The 25,034-nt window shown below is 36.0% G+C and overlaps 1 protein-coding gene across 4 annotated transcripts in view; it reads right to left on the reverse strand.

Moving 5' to 3' along the window:
- LOC130453710 (putative sodium-coupled neutral amino acid transporter 11) overlaps positions 1-25,034 on the reverse strand; it is a 124,895-nt gene that overhangs the window by 59,542 nt on the left and 40,319 nt on the right. For all 4 annotated transcript variants that reach the window (XM_056793970.1, XM_056793971.1, XM_056793969.1 and 1 more), the window contains 2 exons: positions 16,035-16,169; positions 13,781-13,846 (listed from right to left, as the gene is read on the reverse strand). In XM_056793970.1, coding sequence (XP_056649948.1) covers positions 13,781-13,846; positions 16,035-16,169 — 201 coding nt within the window. The remainder of the gene's footprint in view (positions 1-13,780; positions 13,847-16,034; positions 16,170-25,034) is intronic.

Genomic DNA, 25,034 nt, shown 5'->3' on the forward strand with positions numbered 1-25,034 from the left:
AAAGGGAAAAAGGTGACTATTGAAAACTTTTATGGTGGAAGTACCCAAGGAAAAGAAGAGAATGAGGATGAAATCCAAAAAAAAATCAGAACATGCCTCCCAAAATGGAAACTATCAACAAGCTCTGGAAGATCTCAAACTGGAACTTACAGAAAAGGTGGAAACCTGGAAAGAAAAATGGGAGAAAGAGATCAGCAATCTGACAGATAAGACTGCTCAAATGGAAAAAGAGCTTGAAGCATCCAATAGAAGGGCAGACAAAGCTGAAAAGCAAAACCAGTCCCTAACGACCAGAATTAAGCAACGTGAAGAAAGTGAGATCATAAACAGCAAGAATCAATAAAGCAAACCCCCAAAATTAATGAATTAGAAGAAAACATAAAATATCTCACTGAAAATGTCACAGACTTGGAAAACAGAGGAAGAAGAGAAAACCTCTGATTATTGGTCTCCAAGAAAAACTAGAGATAAACAATAAACTTGATGTTATTCTACAGGAGATTATAAAAGAAAATTGCCCACACATTCTGGAGCAAGGGGGCAAAATAGAAATAGAAAGGGTTCATAGAACACCTTCTATACTAAATCCCCAAAAGATAACCCCTAGGAATGTAATTGCCAAATTCAAGAGCTTCCAAAAAAAGGAGAAAATCCTACAAGAAGCCAAGAAGAGGAGCTTCAGATAAAGGGGGGCTCCCATAAGGATCACACACGACTTAGCGGCTAACACACTAAGAGACCGCAAAGCATGGAACACGATATTTAGAAAGGCAAGAGAGCTGGGTCTCCAACCAAGAATCAACTACCCAGCAAAACTGACTATATACTTCCAGGGGAAAGTATGGGCATTCAACAAAATAGAAGATTTCCAAGCATTTGCAAAGAAAAGACCAGAGCTCTGTGGAAAGTTCGATATCCAAGCACAGAAAGCAAGAGAAACATGAAAAGGTAAATATGAAAGAAAGGGAAAAGGAGATAAATCTTATCTTTTTCTTTAAGTCAAATTCTCTTCTATAAGGACTACATTTACATCAAATTATATATATTAATATGTGGGGAAAATGTTTTGTATAACTCAAAAATTGTAGCATCATAAGAGTAGTTAGAAGAAACATGCATAGGGAAAGACTGGGGCATTAAGAAGATTTGGGGCAAGTGGGAGCAAAGAAAGGAAAAGGGAGGGGGGGAACCGTCGATAACACTAAGATTTACTTCAAGAAATAGGGGAGGACTTAATAGAATAATCTTTCCCATATAAAGATAAACATGGGAAGGGGAGGGGAAGAACTCTCATATGAGAAGGAGAGGAAGAGAGCGTGAAGTGGAATTACTTAAACCTTACTCTCAGTGAAATAAAATCTGAGAGGAAAGAACATCTAGGTCCAGTGGGATCCTGAATTCTATCTTATCCAACAGGGCAAGAAAGAAAGGAAAATTAAGGAGGGGGAGGAGGGAGGGAGTATAAAAAGGGAGAGAAGAAGAGGGGGGAGGGGAAGGGAGCATAAAAAGGGAGGGGCTAAAAAGGGAAGCATCTCAAGGGAGGGAACTAGGGGGACTGACCTAAAGTAAATCACTGGTTCAAAAGGAGATAGCTAAAGAAGAAAAGTCAGAACTAGGGGAAGATATCAAAATGCCAGCGAATCCACAAATGACAATCATAACTTTGAACGTGAATGGGGTGAACTCACCCATAAAACGTAGACAAATAGCAGATTGGATTAGAACCCAAAACCCTACCATTTGTTGTCTTCAAGAAACACATATGAAGTGGGTTGACACTCACAAGGTTAGAATTAAAGGTTGGAGTAAGACCTTTTGGGCCTCAACTGATAGAAAGAAGGCAGGAGTTGCAATCCTGATATCTGACAAAGCCAAAGCAAAAATAGACCTGATCAAAAGGGATAGGGAAGGTAAATATATTCTGTTAAAAGGGAGTACAGACAGTGAGGAAATATCACTAATCAACATGTATGCACCAAATGGTATAGCATCCAAATTTTTAATAGAGAAACTAAGAGAATTGAAGGAGGAAATAGACAGTAAAACCATATTAGTGGGAGACTTGAACCAACCACTATCAAATTTAGATAAATCAAATTAAAAAATAAACAATAAAGAGGTAAAAGAGGTGAATGAAATCTTAGAAAAATTAGAGTTAATGGACATATGGAGAAAAATAAATAGGGGCAAAAAGGAATACACATTCTTTTCAGCACCACATGGCACATTCACAAAAATAGATCATACACTAGGTCACAGAAACATGGCACTCAAATGCAGAAAAGCAGAAATAATAAATGCAATCTTTTCAGATCACAAGGCAATAAAAATATTGATCGGTAAGTATACATGGAAAACCAAATCAAAAATTAACTGGAAATTAAATAATATGATACTCCAAAATCAGTTAGTGAGAGAAGAAATCATAGAAACAATTAATAATTTTGTTGAGGAAAATGACAATGGTGAGACATCCTTTCAAACCTTATGGGATGCAGCCAAGGAAGTACTTAGAGGAAAATTCATATCCCTGAGTGCATATATTAACAAATTAGGGAGGACAGAGATCAAGGAATTGGAAATGCAAATCAAAAAACTTGAGAATGAACAAATTAAAACCCCCTAGAAGAAAACCACACTAGAGATCCTAAAAATTAAGGGAGAAATTAATAAAATAGAAAGTGACAGAACTATTGAGTTAATAAACAAGACTAGAAGTTGGTACTTTGAAAAAACAGACAAAATAGACAAAGTACTGGTCAATCTAATTAAAAAAAAAGGAAAGAAGAAAGGCAAATTAATAGCATCAAGGATGAAAAGGGGGATCTCACCTCCAATGAAGAGGAAATTAAGGCAACCATTAAAAACTACTTTGCCCAACTATATGGCAATAAATATACCAACCTAGGTGATATGGATGAATATTTATAAAAAAATCAATTGCCTAGATTAACAGAAGAAGAAAAAGATTTCTCAAATATTCCCATATCAGAAAATGAAATCCAACAGTCCATCAAAGAACTTCCTAAGAAAAAATCCCCAGGGCCTGACTGATTCACCAGTGAATTCTATCAAACATTCAAAGAACAGCTAACTCCAATATTATACAAACTATTTGACCTAATAAGCAAAGAAGGAGTTCTACCAAATTCCCTTTATGACACAAACATGATACTAATTCCAAAGCCAGGCAGGCCAAAAACAGAGAAAGAAAATTATAGACCAATCTCCCAATTAAATATAGATGCAAAAATCTTAAATAGGATACTAGGAAGAAGACTCCAGCAAGTGATTAGAAGGGTCATCCACCATGATCAAGTAGGATTTATACCAGGGATGCAGGGCTGGTTCAATATTAGGAAAACTATCCACATAATTGACTATATCAACAAGCAAACCAACAAGAACCACATGATTATCTCAATAGATGCAGAAAAAGCCTTTGATAAAATACAACACACATTCCTACTAAAAACACTAGAAATCTTAGGAATAGAAGGGTCATTCCTAAAAATAATAAACAGTATATATCTAAAACCATCAACTAATATCATCTGCAATGGGGATAAACTAAATCCATTCCCATTAAGATCAGTAGTGAAACAAGGATGCCCATTATCACCTCTACTATTTGACATTGTATTAGAAACACTAGCAGTAGCAATTAGAGAAGAAAAAGAAATTGAAGGCATTAAAATAGGCAAGGAGGAGACCAAATTATCGCTCTTTGCAGATGACATGATGGTCTACTTAAAGAATCCTAGAGATTCAACAAAAAAGCTAATCGAAATAATCAACAACTTTAGAAAAGTTGCAGGATACAAAATAAACCCACATAAGTCATCAGCATTTCTATATATCTCCAACGCAGCTCAGCAGCAAGAACTAGAAAGAGAAATCCCATTCAAAATTATCTTAGACAAAAAAAAAATTACTTAGGAATCTATCTCCCAAGACAAACACAGGAACTATATGAACACAACTACAAAACACTTTCCACACAACTAAAACTAGACTTGTACAATTGGAAGAACATTAACTGCTCATGGGTAGGACAAGCCAATATAATAAAAATGACCATCCTACCCAAACTCATCTATCTATTTAGTGCCATACCCATGGAACTTCCAAAAAATTTTTTACTGATTTAGAAAAAACCATAACAAAGTTCATTTGGAAGAACAAAAGATCAAGGATATCCAGGGAAATAATGAAAAAAAATACAAAGGAAGGGGGCCTTGCAGTCCCAGATCTCAGACTATATTATAAAGCAGTGGTCACTAAAACAATCTGGCACTGGCTAAGAGACAGAAAGGAGGATCAGTGGAATAGACTCGGGATAAGTGACCTCAGCAAAATAGTATATAACAAACCCAAAGACCCCAGCTTTTGGTACAAAAATCCACTATTTCATAAAAACTGCTGGGAAAATTGGAGGACAGTGTGGGAAAGATTAGGTTTAGATCAACACCTCACATCCTACACCAAGATAAATTCAAAATGGGTGAATGACTTGAACATAAAGAAGGAAACTATAAGAAAATTAGGTGAACACAGAATAGCATACATGTCAGACCTTTGGAAAGGGAAAGACTTTAAAACCAAGCAAGATTTAGAAAGAGTTACAAAATGCAAAATAAATAATCTGGAATACATCAAATTAAAAAGTTTTTGTACAAACAAAACCAATGTAACCAAAATCAGAAGGGTAGCAACAAATTGGGAAACAATCTTCATAAAAAACCTCTGACAAAGGTTTAATTACTCAAATTTACAAAGAACTAAATCAATTGTACAAAAAAATCAAGCCATTCTCCAATTGATAAATGGGCAAGGGACATGGTTAGGCAGTTCTCAGCCAAAGAAATCAAAACTATTAATAAGCACATGAAAAAGTGCTCTAAATCTCTTATAATCAGAGAGATGCAAATCAAAACATCTCTGAGGTATCACCTCACACACAGCAGACTGGTTAACATGACAGGAAAGGAAACTAATGAATGCTGGAGGGGATGTGGCAAAGTAGGGACACTAATTCATTGCTGGTGGAGTTGTGAATTGATCCAGCCATTCTGGAGGGCAATTTGGAACTATGCCCAAAGGGTGGTAAAAGACTGTCTGCCCTTTGATCCAGCTATAGCACTGCTGGGTTTGTACCCCAAAGAGATAATAAGGAAAAGACTTGTACAAGAATATTCATAGCTGTACTCTTTGTGGTGGCCAAACCTGGAAAATGAGGGGATGCCCATCAATTGGAGAATGGCTGAACAAATTGTGGTATGTGTTGGTGATGGAATACTATTGTGCTAAAAGGAATAATAAAGTAGAGGAATTTCATGGAGACTGGAACAACCTCCAGGAAGTGATGCAGAGCAAAAGGAGCAGAACCAGGAAAACATTGTACACAGAGACTGATACACTGTGGTACAATCGAGGGTAATGGACTTCTCCATTAGTGTCAATGCAATGTCCCTGAACAATCTGCAGGGATCAAAAAACTATTATCCACAAGCAGAGGATAAACTTTGGGAATAAAAACACCGATGAAAAGCAACTGCTTGACTACAGGGGTTGAGGGGATATGACTGAGGAGAGACTCTAAATGAACACTCTAATGCAAATACCAACAACAGGAAAATGGGTTCGAGTCAAGAACACATGTTATAACCAGTGGAATCGTCCTTCAGCTATGGGAGAGGGAAAAGTGGTGGGAGGGGTGGCGGGGAGGAAAAGAAAATGATCTTTGTTTCCAGTGAATAATGTTTGGAAATTACCAAATAAAATAATGTTTAAAATTAAAATAAAAAGAGAGAGAAGATGGAAGATATGCATTGGCCACAGGCAGAACTTCATAGGATAATAACAATAAATACTGTTATGTCCTGAGGTAACATGGGAAACATTTTGATATCACAATAACATCAGTTTTTTTAAAATCTGCAAGTAGTCTAACTTTTAGTTGTATGGATGGCTTTGAGACAGATGTAATGAGAATGGAATTGATTAAATATTCTCAGAATAAAATGATCTTTTTATATTATCAATCTTTATGTGATCAGGATTTATTTTCATTTTTGTTCTTTTTCCAGGAATACCTGTTCTCCCATGTCATTTGATCCCTAGAGAAGTTCTATGATCTTTGTATGTTTGCCAATTTTTCTTACATGGAGAATAGCTGACTAGGGGGAAAGGAGCTAGCATATTTTCTCCTTCCATCTCCCTCTCTTGTTTAACTAATTGTGAATGCTGAGGAGGCATCTACTAACACACACACACACACACACACACACACACACACACACACACACACACACACATATATATCAGTGGTCCACTCATATATATTTTTATATGAATGGACCACTGGCAAGGGATGGAAGGTGGAGAAGAAAAAGAAAGATGAAGGAGAAGGGAGGTTTGTAACTTTAAGAAGAGAATGATATATCTGGCTTATATCTTAAACTGAGGAGATTCCATTGAATAACTTACATACAGAGTTAGAGAATATCAGTGTGGAAAAGTGAGAGGGAAGGGGAGGAGAGAGAATAGACAGAAACTGAGAAAGAGGCAGAAACAGGAAGACAGAGACAGAACAGAAAAAGATAAAGACAAAGAGGGAGGGTGGAAGGGTCACCAATTCCTATTCCAAATTTGACCAGTTGGAGCAGTAAAAGAGACAAAAGGAAGTCAACAGAATTTGTCACTGAGCAAGGCCTCTTCCACAGAAACCCTCCTATTCAGGACTATAAGTGACACCAGAGATTTAAAATTCAACAAACTCCTCAGAATTTGCAATCATCTGTTTTGTTTTCTTCTTTCTAATAAGATTTTTACCTGTAGTATTGTGATCTCAGCTTGGGCCAGGATAAGGAGTGAAAAAAAAAAAAACAGAAAGTCTTTGAGTGAAGAAAGCAACAAAATCCTCGAAAATGTATTTGGATGCTTTGTGTCACACATTTTGGTGACACAAAAGTTATATTTATATATGATTTCTATCTCTCATTTTAAGCCTATTGAATGGTCCCTCGAACAAAGGTCTGAATCTAATAAGTAAATTTTAATACCTTTAATTGTAAAGTCCTAAACTTGGACTCAAAGAATCAAGTGCATGAGTACAAACAGTAGCTGGAAAAGTTTAACAAAATGACCCAGGCCCTTTTTTTGGTTTTTGTTCTATTGTGATGTCATAATGAGGCAATAACCTTGTAGTCAAAAAGCTTATTTGATTATCATAAGCTATACTGAGAGGCACAGTGAGCACCAAACCTGCATCTCCTGCAAAAAGTCAACATGCACAAAATGAAACCCTTTACATCTCTACATCTTCCAGGCTACCTGACCTCTTCTAAACTTTCCTTTTACCATTTAATCTTCTATCACCACCTTCTCTCTCTCTCTCTCTCTCTCTCTCTCTCTCTCTCTCTCTATCTCTCTCTCTCTCTCTCTCTCTCTCTCTCTCTCTCTCTTTCTCTCTCTCTCTCTCTCTCTCTCTCTCTTACACACACACACATACACACACACATTCACTGATGTTCTCCTCCTCCTCCTCCTCCTTTAATACCCTTACCTCCCATCTTAGAAAACTATGTATTGGTTCCAAAGCAGAAGAGTAGTGAAGGCTAGGCAATGGGGGTTATCAGTGTATTTAAACAGTGATTTTTAAAATCTGCAAGTCACATAGATAGGAAGTGTCTGAGGCCAGATTTGATCCTAGGACCTTCTGTCTCAGACCCTGACTATCAATCCCCTATAATATCTAGCTCCCCCTTTTATCCTTCTCTTCACTTGCATGTCCACCAATCTAATTCAAGGCTTCATTAATTCTAATTAACATTTTATTTTGTCTCCTTGCTTCTAATTTCTTCTTCCTCAATTATTCTTTTATACAAGTGACAAACTAATCCTCCTAATGTATGAATAAGTCTGATGGACCCTAATTTACATTGATTCATAACTACTCAAAATTCTAACTCTTAGCTTGTAATTTAAAAAGATTGGGCCTAGAGTGAGGAAGACCTGAGTTCAAATTTGATCTCAGACACTTATTAGCTGTGTGACCCTGGGCCAGATACTTAACCACTCTTTGCCTTAGTTTCTTCATCCACAAAATGAGAATAATAAGTGTTTATATCTCTCATAGTTGTTGTGAGTTCCAAATTAGATAACAGATGTAAAGCATTTAGCACAATATCTGGCCCAGAGTATTGTGTAAATATTCACGATTGCTATTATTATTATTATTATTATTATTATTATTATTATTATTAAAGTCCTACATAATCTTTTTGCAGCATACTTTTTTGCTTTTGTTTCACAATACTGTTGTTTTTAAGTTCTTACCTTCCATTTTAGAATCAAAACTGTATATTGGTACTAAGGCAGAAAAGCGATAAGAGCTAGGGAATGAGGGAATTGGATCCAATACACCATATTGATTCTAAGATGGAAGGTGATGGGGTTTTATTTATTTGTTTTTTTGATTTTGGTTTTTTATTCATTCATTTTTTTAAAAATCCCTTACCTTCCATCTTCCAAGGCAGAAGAGTGGTAAAGGCTAGGCAATGGGGGTTAAATGACTTGACCAGGGTTACACAGCTGGGAAGTGTCTGAAGTCAGATTTCAATCTAGGACCCCCCACCTCTAGGCCTGGCTCTCAATCCACTGAGCTACCCAGCTGCCCCCAGAAGGTGATGTTTATCAGAGGTGTGTGTATGTGTAATAAAATTGTAATAGTGAGGGGAACTTAAAAGGAAAGGACCAGAGAAAAGCTGTTTTAGGGGACTAAGTTTTGTGTGACACTTCCCCTGTCTTCCCCTGAGTTAAGCAGTTACTAATGGAGTCAAGAAGTTCAGAATAGAGGGTAAGTCTACTCCCCACAGCTTTCCTTCCAAACTTGATGGATAGAAATTCTTCTTCTATTACATAAACCCTGAATCAATTCTGTTATAATTCAAATATCTAATTTATTTTGAAAGGAAGGGAGAGGGCAGAGGGAAAAAGGAAGGTCCCTGCTATCTCTTCCTATGGCAACTTTTGAGGGCTTGACGAAAACTCTCTCTAGGGAATATGGCTCTGAATTTCCCCTAAAGGAAAAGAAATATATAGTCTCTATTCCAAAGGTTGTCTTCAGTTGGGCAAGAAACTTTATTCGGTTCATTTCTCATATCCATCTCTCTCAGAGTCCTAGATAAGAAGACCAGAAATTTCTCTCTGGCTCCAACTGTTTTGAACTTGGAACTCTCCCAAGGGAACAAGGGAATGGCTAAGAGCAAGGAAAACCTGAAGTTTGAAGAGATCCCTCAGAAAAAGGCAAATTAAAAATTCAGAGGACCTGTGGGGGATGGGAGAGTTCCAAGTTCAAAACAGGTGGAGCCAGAGAGAAATTTCTGGTCTTCTTATCTAGGAGTCTGAGAGAGTTGGATAAGAGAAATACTCTTCTCAAACCCTTTTGCCTGAACTGAATTGAATGAAGTTCCTTGCCCAGCTGAAGACAACCATTGGAATAAAGATTATATTTTTCCCTTAGGGGGGAACTCAGAGCCATATTCCTTAAAGAGATTTTCCTTGGTCCAGCCTTCAAGAATTATAGTTAGGAAAAAAAATAGTAGGGACCTTCCTCCTTCCCTCTACACTTTCCTTTCCCTTCAAAATAAATTAGATACTTTGAATTATAACAGAATTGATTTCAGAGTCTATGTAATAGAGGAGAATTTCAATTCATCAAAAGAAGGAAACTGTGGGGAATAGATTTACCCTCTGGTCTGACCAACTTACTCCATTAAAGCTGCTCAGCTGAGTGGAGGAAGAGGAAATGTCACACAGAACTCAGTCCTAAAAAAGAGCTGCTCTCTGGTTCCTTCATCTTTTAAGTTCCCCTCACTATTACAGTATGTGTGTGAAGGGGAGTGGTGATGGAAGAGTAAAGGGCCAAAGATGACTGAGTTTGTGAGTTTGAACTCCCATCTCTATGCACTGAGCCACCTCAATGTCCCCTCACACTAGTCTGTTTCATGCTCTTTATTTTCCAGTCAAACTGGCTATTTTGTCATTCCTGGAATTGGCATTTTGTGTCTTGCCTTCATGCCTTTGCAGAAACTGTTCCCTGGACCTCTCCCCTCCCCCAATCTGGAAAACACTCCCTCTTTAGCCCCACTTCTTAGAAACATTACCATCCTAAAAGTCTTGACTCCGTTGCTACTCCTATGAAAAGTGAATCCAGATCCTTGTTGTCAGTATTTTCTCTCTCCTTCAAGTGCCTTATATTTCCTTGAATTTTGTACACACAATGAAATCTCTAGTATCACTCAACTCCTTAAGAACACTTTTTAAAAATTGTGTATATTTTCCTCACATCCACCTTATAGTAGCAACTGTTTAATAGACATTGGATGAAACAAAACTGAAAGGAATCAAATAATGTACAAAACAAAAGAGGTGAAGTTCCTCTATACTCTGCCCTGTCAGGAGACATGAAGTTTTGTATTCAGTTCTGATCACCACAGTTTAGACTTCTAGAGACAGATTAGAATACACACTAAAGCAGGCAAACAAGATGGTGCCCTGGGAGATTTGGTCAAAGGCATGATGTTTAGCCTGGAAAAGACAAGACTTGAGGAGGAGGGGAAGGGAGTGGAACACATTATAGATGGAAGAAGGAATCAACTTGTTCTCAGAGGACAGAATTAGGAAAAATGAGAAGAATTCACAGGTAAGGTGGGGAGAAGGAAGGAAAGACAATAAGCATTTACACATTACTTACATGTTCCAGGTCTTGTGCTAAGTCAGCTTATCAGTGGTTTAATAGTTGATGGAACATAGAAGGAATAATATTAGCTAATATGTAATTTTTGGGTGCCAGGCATTGTGCTAAGTGCCTTACAATTATTATCTCATTTGATCCTCATAACAGCCATGAGTGGTAGATGCTATTACGATCCCCATTTTTCCAATAAGAAAACTGATGCAATAGGTGGTTAGTGACTTGCTTAGTCATATAACTATAAGTGTCTGAAGCCAAATTTGAGCTTAGCTTACTTGGCATGGCAGGTAATCAATCACTTAGATGGGACTGAGACACTGACTTGATACTGTGCTCAAGGAGAGAATGAATGACTTAGAAAGAACAAAACTTAGATAGTCTTTGGATGCTTCAAATAGGCTGAATAGGACCTCAAGCTATAATGAAGCCATTCTGAACACCAGGTAAAGAACAGATGAATTCATAGTCAACCTCCTGAAATGGATTCCACTGTCCTTGATACCCCAGCATCCTTTTTTAAACCCCTCACTTATTAAGTATTGGTTCCAAGGAGGAAGAGGGGCAAGGCTAGGCAATTGGGATTAAATAACTAGCCTGGGATCACATAGGTACTAAGTATCTGAGGAGAGATTTGAACCCAGGTCCTCTGGACTCAAGACCTGGCTCTCTATCCATTGAAACACCTACATAATTGCCCCTCTAGCATCCCTTTAATGCTGAGACTGATAGCAGGGTCAGTCATTAGTTACTTTACTTCCTTGAAAGAGTAGGGTCAGTTTTCTCTTTGTCAATCCTGGGCCCTTTTTCAAGTTCATTAAGTTAATAAACAGAAATCTTCTTAGACTTTGCCTCCCCTAATTTGGTCTGGGTACTCCTCAGAAAAATTTCTCTATTTTCATATGCTTCAGATAAGAGAGTCTTGACCATCAGAACTGACAACTGCATCCTAATATAACTAATGGGTGGCCCTGGAGTCAAAGGAGATTGTTGGGGGCAGTTAGGTAGCTCATTGGATTGAGAACTGGGCCCAGAGAATGGAGGTCTTGGGTTCAAATATGATTACAGACATTTCCTAGCTATGTGACCCTGGGCAAGTCATTTAACCACAATTGCCCAGCCTTTATTCTTCTGCCTTAGAACCAATACAAGGTATTCATTCTAAGACAGAAAGTAAGGGTTTAAAATAAATATACATTATTGATCTCTGGGCTTGGGTTTGGATGAAAGGATTCAGCAATTATATAGTGAAAATATCTTCTCATCAAAGTCAATCAATCAATCAATCAACAAACATTTATTAAATGCTTACTGTATGTCAGGCACTATGCTAAGTAAAGTTGTGTGACTAGCTACCTTAGCTTCCTCACCTTTAAGATAGAGTACTATTTTCTTATTCCCCCCAGAAAGTGATTGGTTAAATATTTTATAAAATACTACTTAAAGTTAGCTATTATTTAGTTCTGAAATGCATGTTAAAATCACTTTAAGATCTTCCTAGATATTGATGTCTATAAGAGATGTGACAGTCACTCGTGTTACTGAGATCAGAACTATATCATTTCTTTGGTATAGAGAACTTAATGAGAATATTCCCTTTACCAATACAGAATGGCACTATCTCTGAATTTATACTCTCAGCACTCCAAGTTGTCTTGGGCATTGAGAGTAGTTTTACTGACTTGCCCAGAATCACACAGCAATATATATATATATATATATATATATATATATATATATATATATATGAGGTGAGTCTTCAACCCAGGTATTCCTGACTCTGAAATCAAGTTTTTATTTTTAAAAAATGCATCTACATAGATAGACTGAGGTCAGATTTGAACCCAGGTCCTCCAACCTGAGGAAGGTTTCTAGTGATGATGCTATACAACTGTCGTTGGCCAGTCCTCGATATTTTAAATAAATGATTTGAAGATCTATTATATGCATATGAACACTGGGGGATGATCTGTATGGCATAATTTATGTATAGCATAGTTTATATCTTTGATGACTGAATCAAAAGGCTTGGAGATTTTAGTGGAATGGGGAAAATGGAGTAAAAGTAGTAAGTTGAAACTTTGTGGGGCAAATGTGAAGTACTACACTTAGGGTTCAAAGAATCAATTGACCAAATATGGGATTTGAGAGACCAGGATAAATAAAAGTTCATGTGAAAAGCATATCAAGGTTTGAAAGTTAAATATAACTCAAGCATGGGGAGTCACTGCCAAAATACCAAATGTAATTGTAAGCTGAATAGAAACATTGTACCAGAAGGAGGGATGTAACAATTCTCCTCTTCATTGATCAGATAACATTTACTTTGTTATGTTCAACTAAGATGAAGTATATGGACAAAATATGAGGCTTCTAGAGGGGTGTACCTAGAATATCCTTTGAAGACCTGAAAGGACTGGAGAGGTTGACTTGAAGAGAAAATTGGGCAAGACATAGATTAATAGCTGTTTTTATTGTGGAAGAGTGATTATTCTTGCAAGTGAGGCAGGAAGATCAACGGGTATGAATTAGATTGTGGCTAAATAAAAAAAAAAGTCTACCAATTAGAACTGTTAAAAAATATTGACTTCCTTCTAAGATAGTGAATCCCCATTTTCTGGAAATGTTCCAACAAAGACTAGATGAAAATGTATTAGGGGAGTCATTGAGAAAATTCCTGCATGAATGATGGTTGGACTAGGGGATCTCTAAGGTTCCTTTTAAGAAAATTAGAGAGTGTGAGAATATATTATTAGGATCCCTGGGATATATAGTACAAGGAGAAAAAAATTTTTGATTACATAACTCTAACTTTCTTTACTGGGAACTAAATTTGCATATAAATGTATAAAGATAAAAGGAATGTGTATAATGAAGATGAATATTACTATTAGTAGGCATGGTTGTATGATGGATAAAAAGCTCTACTTAATGAAAGTTTTTCTTCATAAAAACTCAAAATATAAAATAAAGAAACTATATAACATTAGTCAATAGCTTAAAAAATCTTTCATAAGGACTTACCTCCAGAAATTCTTTGAAGAACTTTGCATAGAGTGTCTCCTATTATTATGTTATAGCTAATCATAGCTAGAAACAAAATAAAGATAACATAATTAACATCAAAGACAATTTTTTTAACCCTTACATTCCATCTTGGAGTCAATACTGTGTATTGGCTCTAAGGTAGAAGAGTGGTAAGGGCTAGGCAATGGGAATCAAGTGACTTTCCCAGGGTCACACAGATGGGAAGAGTTTGAGGTCAGATTTGAACCTAGGACCTCCCATTTCTAGGCCTGGCTCTCAATCCACTGAGCTACCCAGCTGCCCCCTAAGACAATTTTCAAAGAGACATTTAATTCTGAGTGGTTCCTCCAATTAAAAAGTTTCTAGTTGTATCTGTCATTTTGATAGATTTTATTTTATTTTATTATTTGCTTTCAAGTTTGTGAATTCCTGCTTTAATTTTTCAGAATTTCTACTCTCATGATATTGATTTGTTTCTTTTCAAGTTTTTTGTTAAGTTGCATCCACAACTCATTGATTTACTTTTTTCTCTTTTGTTTATGTTTAGAGTTACACATTTCCCCCCTAAAGACTGATTTAGTAGCATTCCAAAAAGTTTTGGTATGTTGTTTTATTGTCATTTTCTTTAATGAAGATTTTTACTCTTTCCAAAACTTGCTTTACTCACTAATTTTTAGCATTAGATTAATCTCCAATTAATTTTAGGTAATTTCTTTTGTGAAGCTTTATTGAATATGTAATTTTGTTGCATTATAGCTAATACAAATTGTGCAATATTTTCGCTTTTCTGCATTTTTTGGTAAACATGCTATGCATAACTGAGAAAAATAAAATTGATTTCCAGAGAGTTATATTTATTTTTTCTGAAATTATAATTTTATCTTAAATAATATGAAGAATAGTCTGATTTTGCTTCTCTAATATGGACATTCTTTTGTCTGTTCAACTAAAAATATGAATTTAATTGTTCACCCAATATTCAAGATAACTCAAAATTTTAAAATCTCAAGTCAGAAGACATAAAAGTAATTATTTATATTAAGAAAATAAATTTCAAGTCTACAAAGGAATTGACTCCAGGATTATCTAAGTAGATTTTCTTCCAGCACACTTAAAATAATTGAAATCACAGAGGCATAACCTATATTACTCTGTTGAAAAGCTCACTTAATCAGTTAAAACAGCAAAAAGGGGAAGAATTTCTATATCATTACCTCTATTACATACAATCCTTGAGTTTTCTAATGAGATTGACAGTCAACTTACAACTTAAAAGATGGCCAATATGATATGAATTAGTCATGAAAGCAATGAAGAAACTGATCAATGTCTTAGTGACTTTTAATGAATTCAATCCATTTAGGCCGACTATCTATGGCACAATGATTTTGTACTTCAACATTTACCTTTTATTATGATGCTTTGGTAAGGAAGATTTACTCTAAGTTGCAAAAGAGAAAAACCACAGAAATACAAATGAACTATCAGACTTACAAATGTTTTTCATGAGCCATTAGGTTTACAGAAATGCTATTCAATCTTTAACTATTTGATTCTCTTGTTTTTACTTATTCTTTAGTCATCCATAAATCTTGGCACATCCAGAATTTTGTACAATATGTATCACATTTTAGCTTCTTAATAAACCCTTGTTGATTTGACTTCTCATTCTAAGGTTCAAGAGAAGAAGCTTATGTTCCTATCATATTCTCATTTTAGCCTAAGCACATTCTCATTGAAATTTAATGGAAAAGGAGCAAGAACCAGACTATTGTATTTCTTTGAATTTCACCGTCTGAGTTCCCTTTAGCATGATCTCTGTGGGATTACTTTCTGAAGCAGACCATGAAAGAGATAATGTCTGACATGTTGACATTGGTGCTATGCTTTCCTCTACATCCTCTACATGAAGGCACACAATGTCATCAGCATTGCTACTCTGACCAGAACTGACTGAAGAGAATCCATAACCTGGAACTCAGCAAATGAGGTCTGAAGAAGCTCAAACTCCAACTTCTTAAAGATTGGGCTTTAAATCAGAGAAGAAGGCAAAATGGACAAAGAGAGAAACAACATGATAGTGACCTTATATGCTCACTTAAATTTCTTACTTTATAAAATAAATAGGTAAACAATTTCTCTACTTATCCTTTCCAATATACATCTAAAACCTTCATTTAAAACTACATTTATTTGAGATGTGTCACAGTCATGAAAATAATTGTAATATTGAACTTTATAGTTGTCTTACCAATGAAAGGATATGAAAATTGAAGCAACGAGAGGAGTAGATACCCTGGAAGACCAAATGTTTTGCGGACCAAAGCCTGATAGCTATGTGTTCCAGAAAGGACTCCTCCTTTTATCAATAAAATAAGGGAAAAGTCTGTAAAGAAAACAAACAGGCTGTGTATGAGAGTATATACTGAATGCAAAGATTTTCTTATTTAAGTCTACATTAAGCTAGAGGAAAATGCTAAATTATGCTGCCATTTTGGAGGTGAGATAACAACAAAAAGGTTAAATGGCTCACTGATGAAGAATTAACTTGATAAGGTGTGATTTTCTTTTTAGGATGCCATGAGTATTTATTACTGTTGTTTTTCATTAGCTTTTTCCATCCTAGAGACAAATAGTCTCAAAGAATTAATGCATTGACTGGAACAGAAGGTAGGACTCTGAAGTGAGTGTCAGGAATTGAATTTTCATTTCTTAAAAGATTATCTGCAATTTTAGAAAATTCTTTGATGACTATTTGACTCATTTTCTCACTTTAAAAATGTAGATAAGCAAGATTAAATGAAAACTAAGTTAAAAAGAAAGGAATCCATGCAACATTGTTCCTATATTTTTCCACCCTCAAGGTTAGCAACACAAAATATGACAGGAAAAAAACACAGTTGTCCTCACAGTAAAAAGGGAAACCCCAGCAACTCTGTATCAGAGTTATTAAGTAAGCACAAGGAAACATTTCAATAACACTATATTTAGAACTTGTTGATCCAATCTGAGGGGGTTAATATGGAGTGAAAAATGTAGAATGCAAATGTTTTCACCTTTGATTTTTGTAGTTATGCCAATTTTCCAAATTATTAAATGTGTTTCTGAATAAAAATTTTAACGTATTTTTAAACTATTAAATTTACCATGCCCTTGGTTCTAAAGGAAGACAAGTGTTAGTGACATATGCATGAATTGAATTCCTCTACTAACTGACTCACTGGTCCTAGTATGAAGGTGATTGTAGGTTCTGAAAGGTCATACCAATAGGATATAAGTTCTAAAAATCTATGAGCTGAGAAGAAAGGTAGAACAAGGTAGCACAGGAGTAAGGAAAGCAGGTCTGATTTGGACTCACAGAACTGCCAAAGTCACTGGGTTCTCATTTGCCATGTGACTTTGGAGAATTCATTCAACATCTCTGGGCCTCAGTTTACTCATATATTAAAAGAAAAATTTGGATTAAATGATTTTTTAAAACCTTACTGATTCTAAGGCAGAAGAGTGGTAAAGACTAGTCAATGGGAGATAAGTAACTTGTCTTGAGTCACACAGCTAGGAAGATTCTGAGGTCAGATTTGAACCTACGACTTCCCATCTCTGGGCCTGACTCAGTCCATTGAGCTACTCAGCTGCCCCCTTGGATTAAATGATTTCTAATGTCCTTTCTATCTCTGAATTGAAAATATCAGTGTACTACATGACAGTTATGAAGGCCATTTGTTTACCTAAATATGGAAAGACAGATTCATCATCACTAGAAGCCTGGCCATTGGTGACACACACAAATGGTCTTCAGAAATTATTCAGGTTTGAAAATAAATAAAATTCATTTGGAAGTTTTAATATAATCACATTTCAATCTATGTATTATTATGATTTCATTTTTAATGTGCTCATGAATGTATGTAATCATATTCACTGTTACTTATCCAGAAAATGGTTACTTTAATCATTACAAATGCATTGAGGTTATAGACCACTTTTGATATAATCCACAAATAAGTGAAAACATTCAAATAATCAAATTACATGATGGAAAAATCATCAACATCTATTTTTACCCTTAAATAAAGCCTGTAACATATCATGAACAGAAGAATAGGCAGAGACAAACCACTAGTCTGGCTGAACATGCCTCATTAAAGAATTAAAATAGACTTAACAAGTGTGGAAGCAAACAATCAGCCAAATTAGAACATGAAGTTAAAATGAAAAGAGATGTACAATTCCTACTTTCAGACTTGTCTTTAAGAACTCTAGTTAGGAGAGTAGCATTTCTTCGATATAAAGTAGCTCTGAATAACAAGAAAATATGATACAGTTTGAAAATCCAAGGGACAAATAAGGGCAACATGATGAAGGACATTAGAGTGAGGATAAATATAGGGAGAAACAGAAGCAATAATAGAGTCATTATGTCATAGATTACCCAGCCAGAAGCAGAAATTAGATCATGAATTCCAAAAGTAAACCAAAATGTTGGCATAGAGGCAAAATACAGCAATGGGGAGGAACTTTAGTCATCAGGAAGATTTAAAAATTCCTCTTTGCTAAAAGCATAGGTGCTGAGAAATTTGTGACTAGTCACAATGGTCATCTCAACCTTAAGAAGATAGAAGAAATTACCAGGGAGTATTAGTAAAATTTCCAAAGAAAAATAATTGGAAACAGGAGAAAGTAGCTACTCCATATTAAAGTTCATGATAGGATCATAGAATCATGGAATTAAAGTTGGATGGGACTTGAAGGTATATTTAGTTCTTCTTTCTCATTTTACAGATGAGGAAACAGAGGCCTTAAGAGGCTATGTAACTTGCCCAAGGTCAAACAAGTAGTAGATATAAGGGATGGGAAGCCAAAGGAAGAGTATGTGGGGCATAGTCAGAGAAGTACATGCGATTTTGGGGGAATAAGTTACTAATAATTCAAAAAGGAAAGACAGAATCTTTTTTTTAGTTTTATAATATTTTATTTGATCATTTCCAAGAATTATTCATTAAAGACAAAGATCATTTTCTTTTCCTCCCCCCACCCCCCATAGCCGACGCGTGATTCCACTGGGTATCACATGTGTTCTTGATTTGAACCCATTGTCATGTTCTTAGTATTTGCATTAGAGTGTTCCTTTAGAGTCTCTCCTCTGTCATGTCCCCTCAACTGCTGTAGTCAGGCAGTTGCTTTTCCTCGGTGTTTCTACACCCATAGTTGGTCCTCTGCTTATGAATAGTGTTTTTTCTCCTAGATCCCTGCAGATTGTTCAGGGACATTAAACCGCCACTAATGGAGAAGTTCATTACGTTCAATTATACCACAGTGTATTAGTCTCTGTGTACAATGTTCTCCTGGTTCTGCTCCTCTCGCTCTGCATCACTTCCTGCAGGTCATTCCAGTCTCCATGGAATTCCTCCACTTTATTATTCCTTTTTGCATAATAGTATACCATCACCAACATATACCACAATTAGTTCAGCCATTCCGCAAATGATGGGCATCCACTCATTTTCCAATTTTTTGCCACCACAAAGAGCGCAGCTATGAATATTCTTGTACATGTCTTTTTGTCCATTATCTCTTTGGGGGTACAGACCCAGCAGTGTTATGGCTGGATCAAGGGTACATTCTTTTATCGCCCTTTGGACATAGTTCCAAATTGCCCTCCAGAATGGTTGGATCAGTTCACAACTCCACCAGCAATGAATTAATGTCCCTACTTTGCCATATCCCCTCCAGCATTCATTACTTTCCTTTGCTATCATGTTAGCCAATCTGCCAAGAGTGAAGTGATACCTCAGAGTTGTTTTGATTTGCATCTCTCTGATTATAAGAGATTTGGAACACTTCTTCATGTGCTTATTAATAGTTTTGATTTCTTTATCTGAAAACTGCCTAACCATGTCCCTTGCACATTTATCAATTGGAGAATGGCTTGGATTTTTGTACAATTGATTTAGCTTTTTATAAATTTGAGTAATTAAACCTTTGTCAGAGGTTTCTATGAAGATTGTTTCCCAATTTTTTGTTTCCCTTCTGATTTTAGTTACATTGGTTTTGTTTGTACAAAAGCTTTTTAATTTGATGTAGTTGAAATTATTTATTTTACATTTTGTGACTCTTTCTATGTCTTGCTTGGTTTTAAAGTCTTTCTCCATCCAAAGGTCTGACATGTATACTATTCTGTGTACCTTCTTTATGTTTAAATCATTCACCCATTTTGAATTTATCTTGGTGTAGGGTGTGAGGTGTTAAACCAAACCTAATCTCTCCCACACTGTCTTCCAATTTTCCCAGCAGTTTTTATCGAATAGTGGATTTTTTTCCCAAAAGCTGGGATCTTTGGGTTTATCGTATACTGTCTTGCTGAGGTCGCTTGCCCCCAGTCTATTCCACTGATCCTCCTTTCTGTCTCTTATCCAGTACCAACTAGTTTTAATGACTGCTGCTTTGTAATATAGTTTAAGGTCTGTCTGGGACTGTAAGGCCCCCATCCTTTGTGTTTTTTTTTTTTCATTATTTCCCTGGATATCCTTGATCTTTTGTTCTTCCAAATGAACTTAGTTATGGTTTTTTCTAAATCAGTAAAGAAAATTTTTGGGAGTTCAATGGGTATGGCATTAAATAGATAAATAAGTTTGGGTAGGATGGTCATTTTTATTATATTGGCTCGTCCTATCCATGAACAGTTAATGTTTTTCCAATTGCTCAAGTCTAGTTTTAGTTGTGTGGAAAGTGTTTTGTAGTTGTGTTCATATAGTTCCTCTGTTTGTCTCGGGAGATAGATTCCTAGGTATTTTATTTTGTCTAAGGTGATTTTGAATGGGATTTCTCTTTCTAGTTTTTGCTGCTGAGCTGTGTTGGAGATATATAGAAATGCTGATGACTTATGTGGGTTTATTTTGTATCCTGCAACTTTGCTAAAGTTGTTGATTATTTCAATTAGCTTTTTGGTTGAATCTCTAGGATTCTTTAAGTAGACCATCATTTCATCTGCAAAGAGTGATAACTTGGTCTCCTCCTTGCCTATTTTGATGCCTTCAATTTCTTTTTCTTCTCTAATTGCTACTGCTAGTGTTTCTAGTACAATGTCAAATAGTAGAGGTGATAATGGGCTTCCTTGTTTCACTCCAGATCTTATTGGGAATGCATCTAGTTTAATCCCATTGCAGATGATATTAGCTGATGGTTTTAGATATATACTGTTTATTATTTTTAGGAATGACCCTTCTATTCCTATGCTTTTTAGTGTTTTTAATAGGAATGGGTGTTGTATTTTATCAAAGGCTTTTTCTGCGTCTATTGAGATAATCATGTGCTTCTTGTTGGTTTGCTTGTTGATGTGGTCAATTATGTGGATGGTTTTCCTAATATTGAACCAGCCCTGCATCCCTGGTATAAATCCTACTTGATCATGGTGGATGACCCTTCTGATCATTTCCTGAATTCTTTTTGCTAGTATTCTATTTAAGATTTTTGCATGTATATTCATTAGGGAGATTGGTCTATAATTTTCTTTCTCTGTTTTTGACCTGCCTGGTTTTGGAATCAGTACCATGTTTGGTACTCTTTTATAAGGACTACATTTATATCAAATTATATATATTAATATGTGGGGAAAATGTAATGTGTAACTCAAAAATTGTATGCATCATTAGAGTAGTAAGAAGAATCATGCATAGGGAAAGTTTGGAGCATCAAGATGATATGGAGAAAGGGGGGGTAGAAAGAAAAGGGGAGGAGGGAATTGTTGATGGTACTAAGATATACTCCATGAAAAAGGGAAAAAACTAAATAGAATAATCTTTCTCACACAAAGATGCACATGGGAAGGGCAGGGGGAAGAATTCTCTTATAAGATGGAGAGGAAGAGAGTTTTTACTTAAACCTTACTCAGTGAAATCAACTCTGAGAGGGAAGAGCATCTAGATCCATTGGGATCTTGAAATCTATCTTATACAATAGGGTAAGGGAGAAGGGAAAACCAAGGGGGGGAGGGGCAGGGACACAAAAAAGGAGGGAAGGAGGGGGGAGGGAAAGGGAAAAAAAGGGAGGGGCTAGAAAGGGAAACATATCAAGGGAAGGGACTAGGTGGACTGATTTAAAGTAAATCGCTGGCTTAAAAGATTTTAGCTAAAGAAGAAAGATCAGAATTAGGGGAGGATATCAAAATGCCAGGGAATCCACAAGTGACAATCATAATTTTGAACGTGAATGGGATGAAAGCACCCATAAAATGTAGACGAATAGCAGAATGGATTAGAATCCAAAAACCGACCATATGTTGTCTTCAAGAAACACACATGAGGTGGGTAGACACTCACAAAGTCAGAATTAAAGGATGGAGTAAGACCTTCTGAGCCTCAACTGATAGAAAGAAGGCAGTAGTAGCAGTCATGATGTCTGAAAAAGCCAAAGCAAAAATAGACCTGATTAACAGGGATAGGGAAGGTAATTATATTTTGTTAAAAGGGAGTATAGACAATGAGGAAATATCACTAATCAACATGTATGTGCCAAATAGTATAGCACCCAAATTTCTAATGGAGAAACTAGGAGAATTGAAGGAGGAAATAGATGGTAAAACCATATTAGTGGGAGATTTGAACCAACCACTATCAAATTTAGATAAATCAAATAAAAAAATAAATAAGAAAGAGGTAAAAGAAGTGAATGAAATCTTAGAAAAATTAGAGTTAATAGACATATGGAGAAAAATAAATAGGGACAAAAAGGAATACACCTTCTCAGCACCACATGGCACATTCACAAAGATTGACCATACACTAGGTCACAGAAACATGGCATACAAATGCAGAAAAGCAGAAATAATAAATGCAGTCTTTTCAGATCATAAGGCAAAAACAAAATAATGATCAGTAAGGGTACATGGAGAGCTAAATCAAAAATTAATTGGAAATTAAATAATATGATAATCCAAAATTGGTTAGTTAGAGAAAAAATCATAGAAACAATTAATAATTTCATCGAGGAAAATGACAATGGCGAGACAACCTTTCAAACCCTTTGGGATACAGCCAAAGCAGTACTCAGAGGAAAATTCATATCCATGAGGACATATATTAACAAATTAGGGAGGACAGAAACTAATGAATTGGAAATACAAAAAAAAAACTTGATAGCGAAAAAATTAAAACTCCCAGAAGAAAACCAAACTAGAGATCCTAAAAACTCAGGGAGAATTTAATAAAATTGAAAATGATAGAACTATTGAACTAATAAATAAGACTGGAAGCTGGTACTTTGAGAAAACAAACAAAATAGACAAAGTACTGGTCAATCTAATTTTAAAAAGGAAAGAAGAAAAGCAAATTAACAGCATCAAAGATAAAAAGGGGGAACTCACCTCCAATGAAGAGGAAATTAAGGCAATCATTAAAAACTACTTTGCCCAATTGTACAGCAATAAATATACCAATCTAGGTGATATAGATGAATATTTACAAATATATAAATTACCTAGACTAACAGAAGAAGAAATAGAATTCTTAAATAATCTGTAAAAGAAATCCACCAAGCCATCAAAGAACTCCCTAAGGAATGATCCCCAGGGCCTGATGGATTCACTAGTGAATTCTATCAAACATTCAAAGAACAGCTAATCCCAATACTATAGAAACTATTTGACATAATAAGTAAAGAGGGGGTTCTACCAAATTCCTTTTATGACACAAACATGGCACTGATTCCAAAGCCAGGAAGGTCAAAAACGGAGAAAGAAAACTATAGACCAATCTCCCTAATGAATATAGATGCAAAAATCCAAAACAGGATACTAGCAAAAAGATTCCAGCAAGTGAGCAGGAGTGTCATTCACCATGATCAAGTAGGACTTATACCAGGAATGAAGGGCTTCTTCAATATTAGGAAAACCATCCACATATCTGACAATATCAACAAGCAAACCTACAAAAATCACATGATTATTTCAATAGATGCAGAAAAAGCATTTCATAAAATACAACACCCATTCCTATTAAAAACACAAGAAAGTATAGGAATAGAAGGGTCTTTCCTAAAAATAATAAATAGTACTCATCTAAAACCATCAGCCAATATCACCTGCAATGGGGATAAATTAGATACATTCCCAATAAGATCTGGAGTGAAACAAGGCTGCCCATTATCACTTCTATTATTTATCATTTATCATGAGGTGTATGGGGTGCTCAGAAAGGGGTAGTATCTCTGGTATGGAGGGCTTGTTGTGCCCTCTTAGGGCAGGTCTCTAGCCTCTGACCCTCACTTGACCCCCAGCTCTCACTCGTGGCTCCTTGTATCTGCTAGCATGCGGCAGTGGCCACACTCCGCGCAACAGCTTTGATAGGCCAGCTAAACCTTGTGAGGGTAGCCATCAGGTTGTAGACCCCTGGTGAACCAAGGCTTTGCTCACCCATCATGTGAAGACTGCTTCGGTCGAATAGACAGAAGAAACCAATAAGAAGGTTCAATGGCTGAGATGGCGACGCAGCAAAACACTGTGGAGTGCTTAGGATGTGTTGGAGCACAAAAGACAACATGGCCACCAGATGCAGCTGAGGAAGAAGTCTCCAGGTGTAATGATTTTTCGTGCCACTAGACCCAGGTTTCCAATGCCCAGAGAGTGGGACTGTCTCTGTGCATCGACTTTTCCACTTGAATCTCCTTCACGCAAAAGTGTATTTGTGCACACTCATCTATACACCATAGATGAAAATGCACAAAGACAATCATCATCCTCGGTTACCGAGAGACTACTACTACTATTTATCATTGTACTAGAAAGACTAACAGTAGCAATTAGAGAAGAAAAAGAAATTGAAGGCATTAAAATAGGCAAGGAGGAGACCAAGTTGTCATGCTTTGCGGATGATATGATGGTCTACTTAAAGAATCCCAGAGAATCAACAAAAAAGCTAATCGAAATAATCAACAAATTTAGTAAAGTTGCAGGATACAAAATAAACCCCCATAAGTCATCAGCATTCCTATACATTTCCAACACATCTCAGCAGCAAGAATTAGAAAGAGAAATCCCATTCAAAATCACCTTAGACAAAATAAAATACCTAGGAATCTATCTCCTGAGACAAACACAGGAACTATACGAACACAACTACAAAACACTCTCCACACAACTAAAACTAGACTTGAGCAATTAGAAAAACATTAACTGCTCATGGGTAGGACGAGCCAATATAATAAAAATGAACATCCTATCCAAACTGATCTATCTATTTAGTGCCATACCCATTGA

This window comes from Monodelphis domestica, chromosome 4 (assembly GCF_027887165.1).
Source record: "Monodelphis domestica isolate mMonDom1 chromosome 4, mMonDom1.pri, whole genome shotgun sequence".
Taxonomy (NCBI): Eukaryota; Metazoa; Chordata; class Mammalia; order Didelphimorphia; family Didelphidae; genus Monodelphis; species Monodelphis domestica.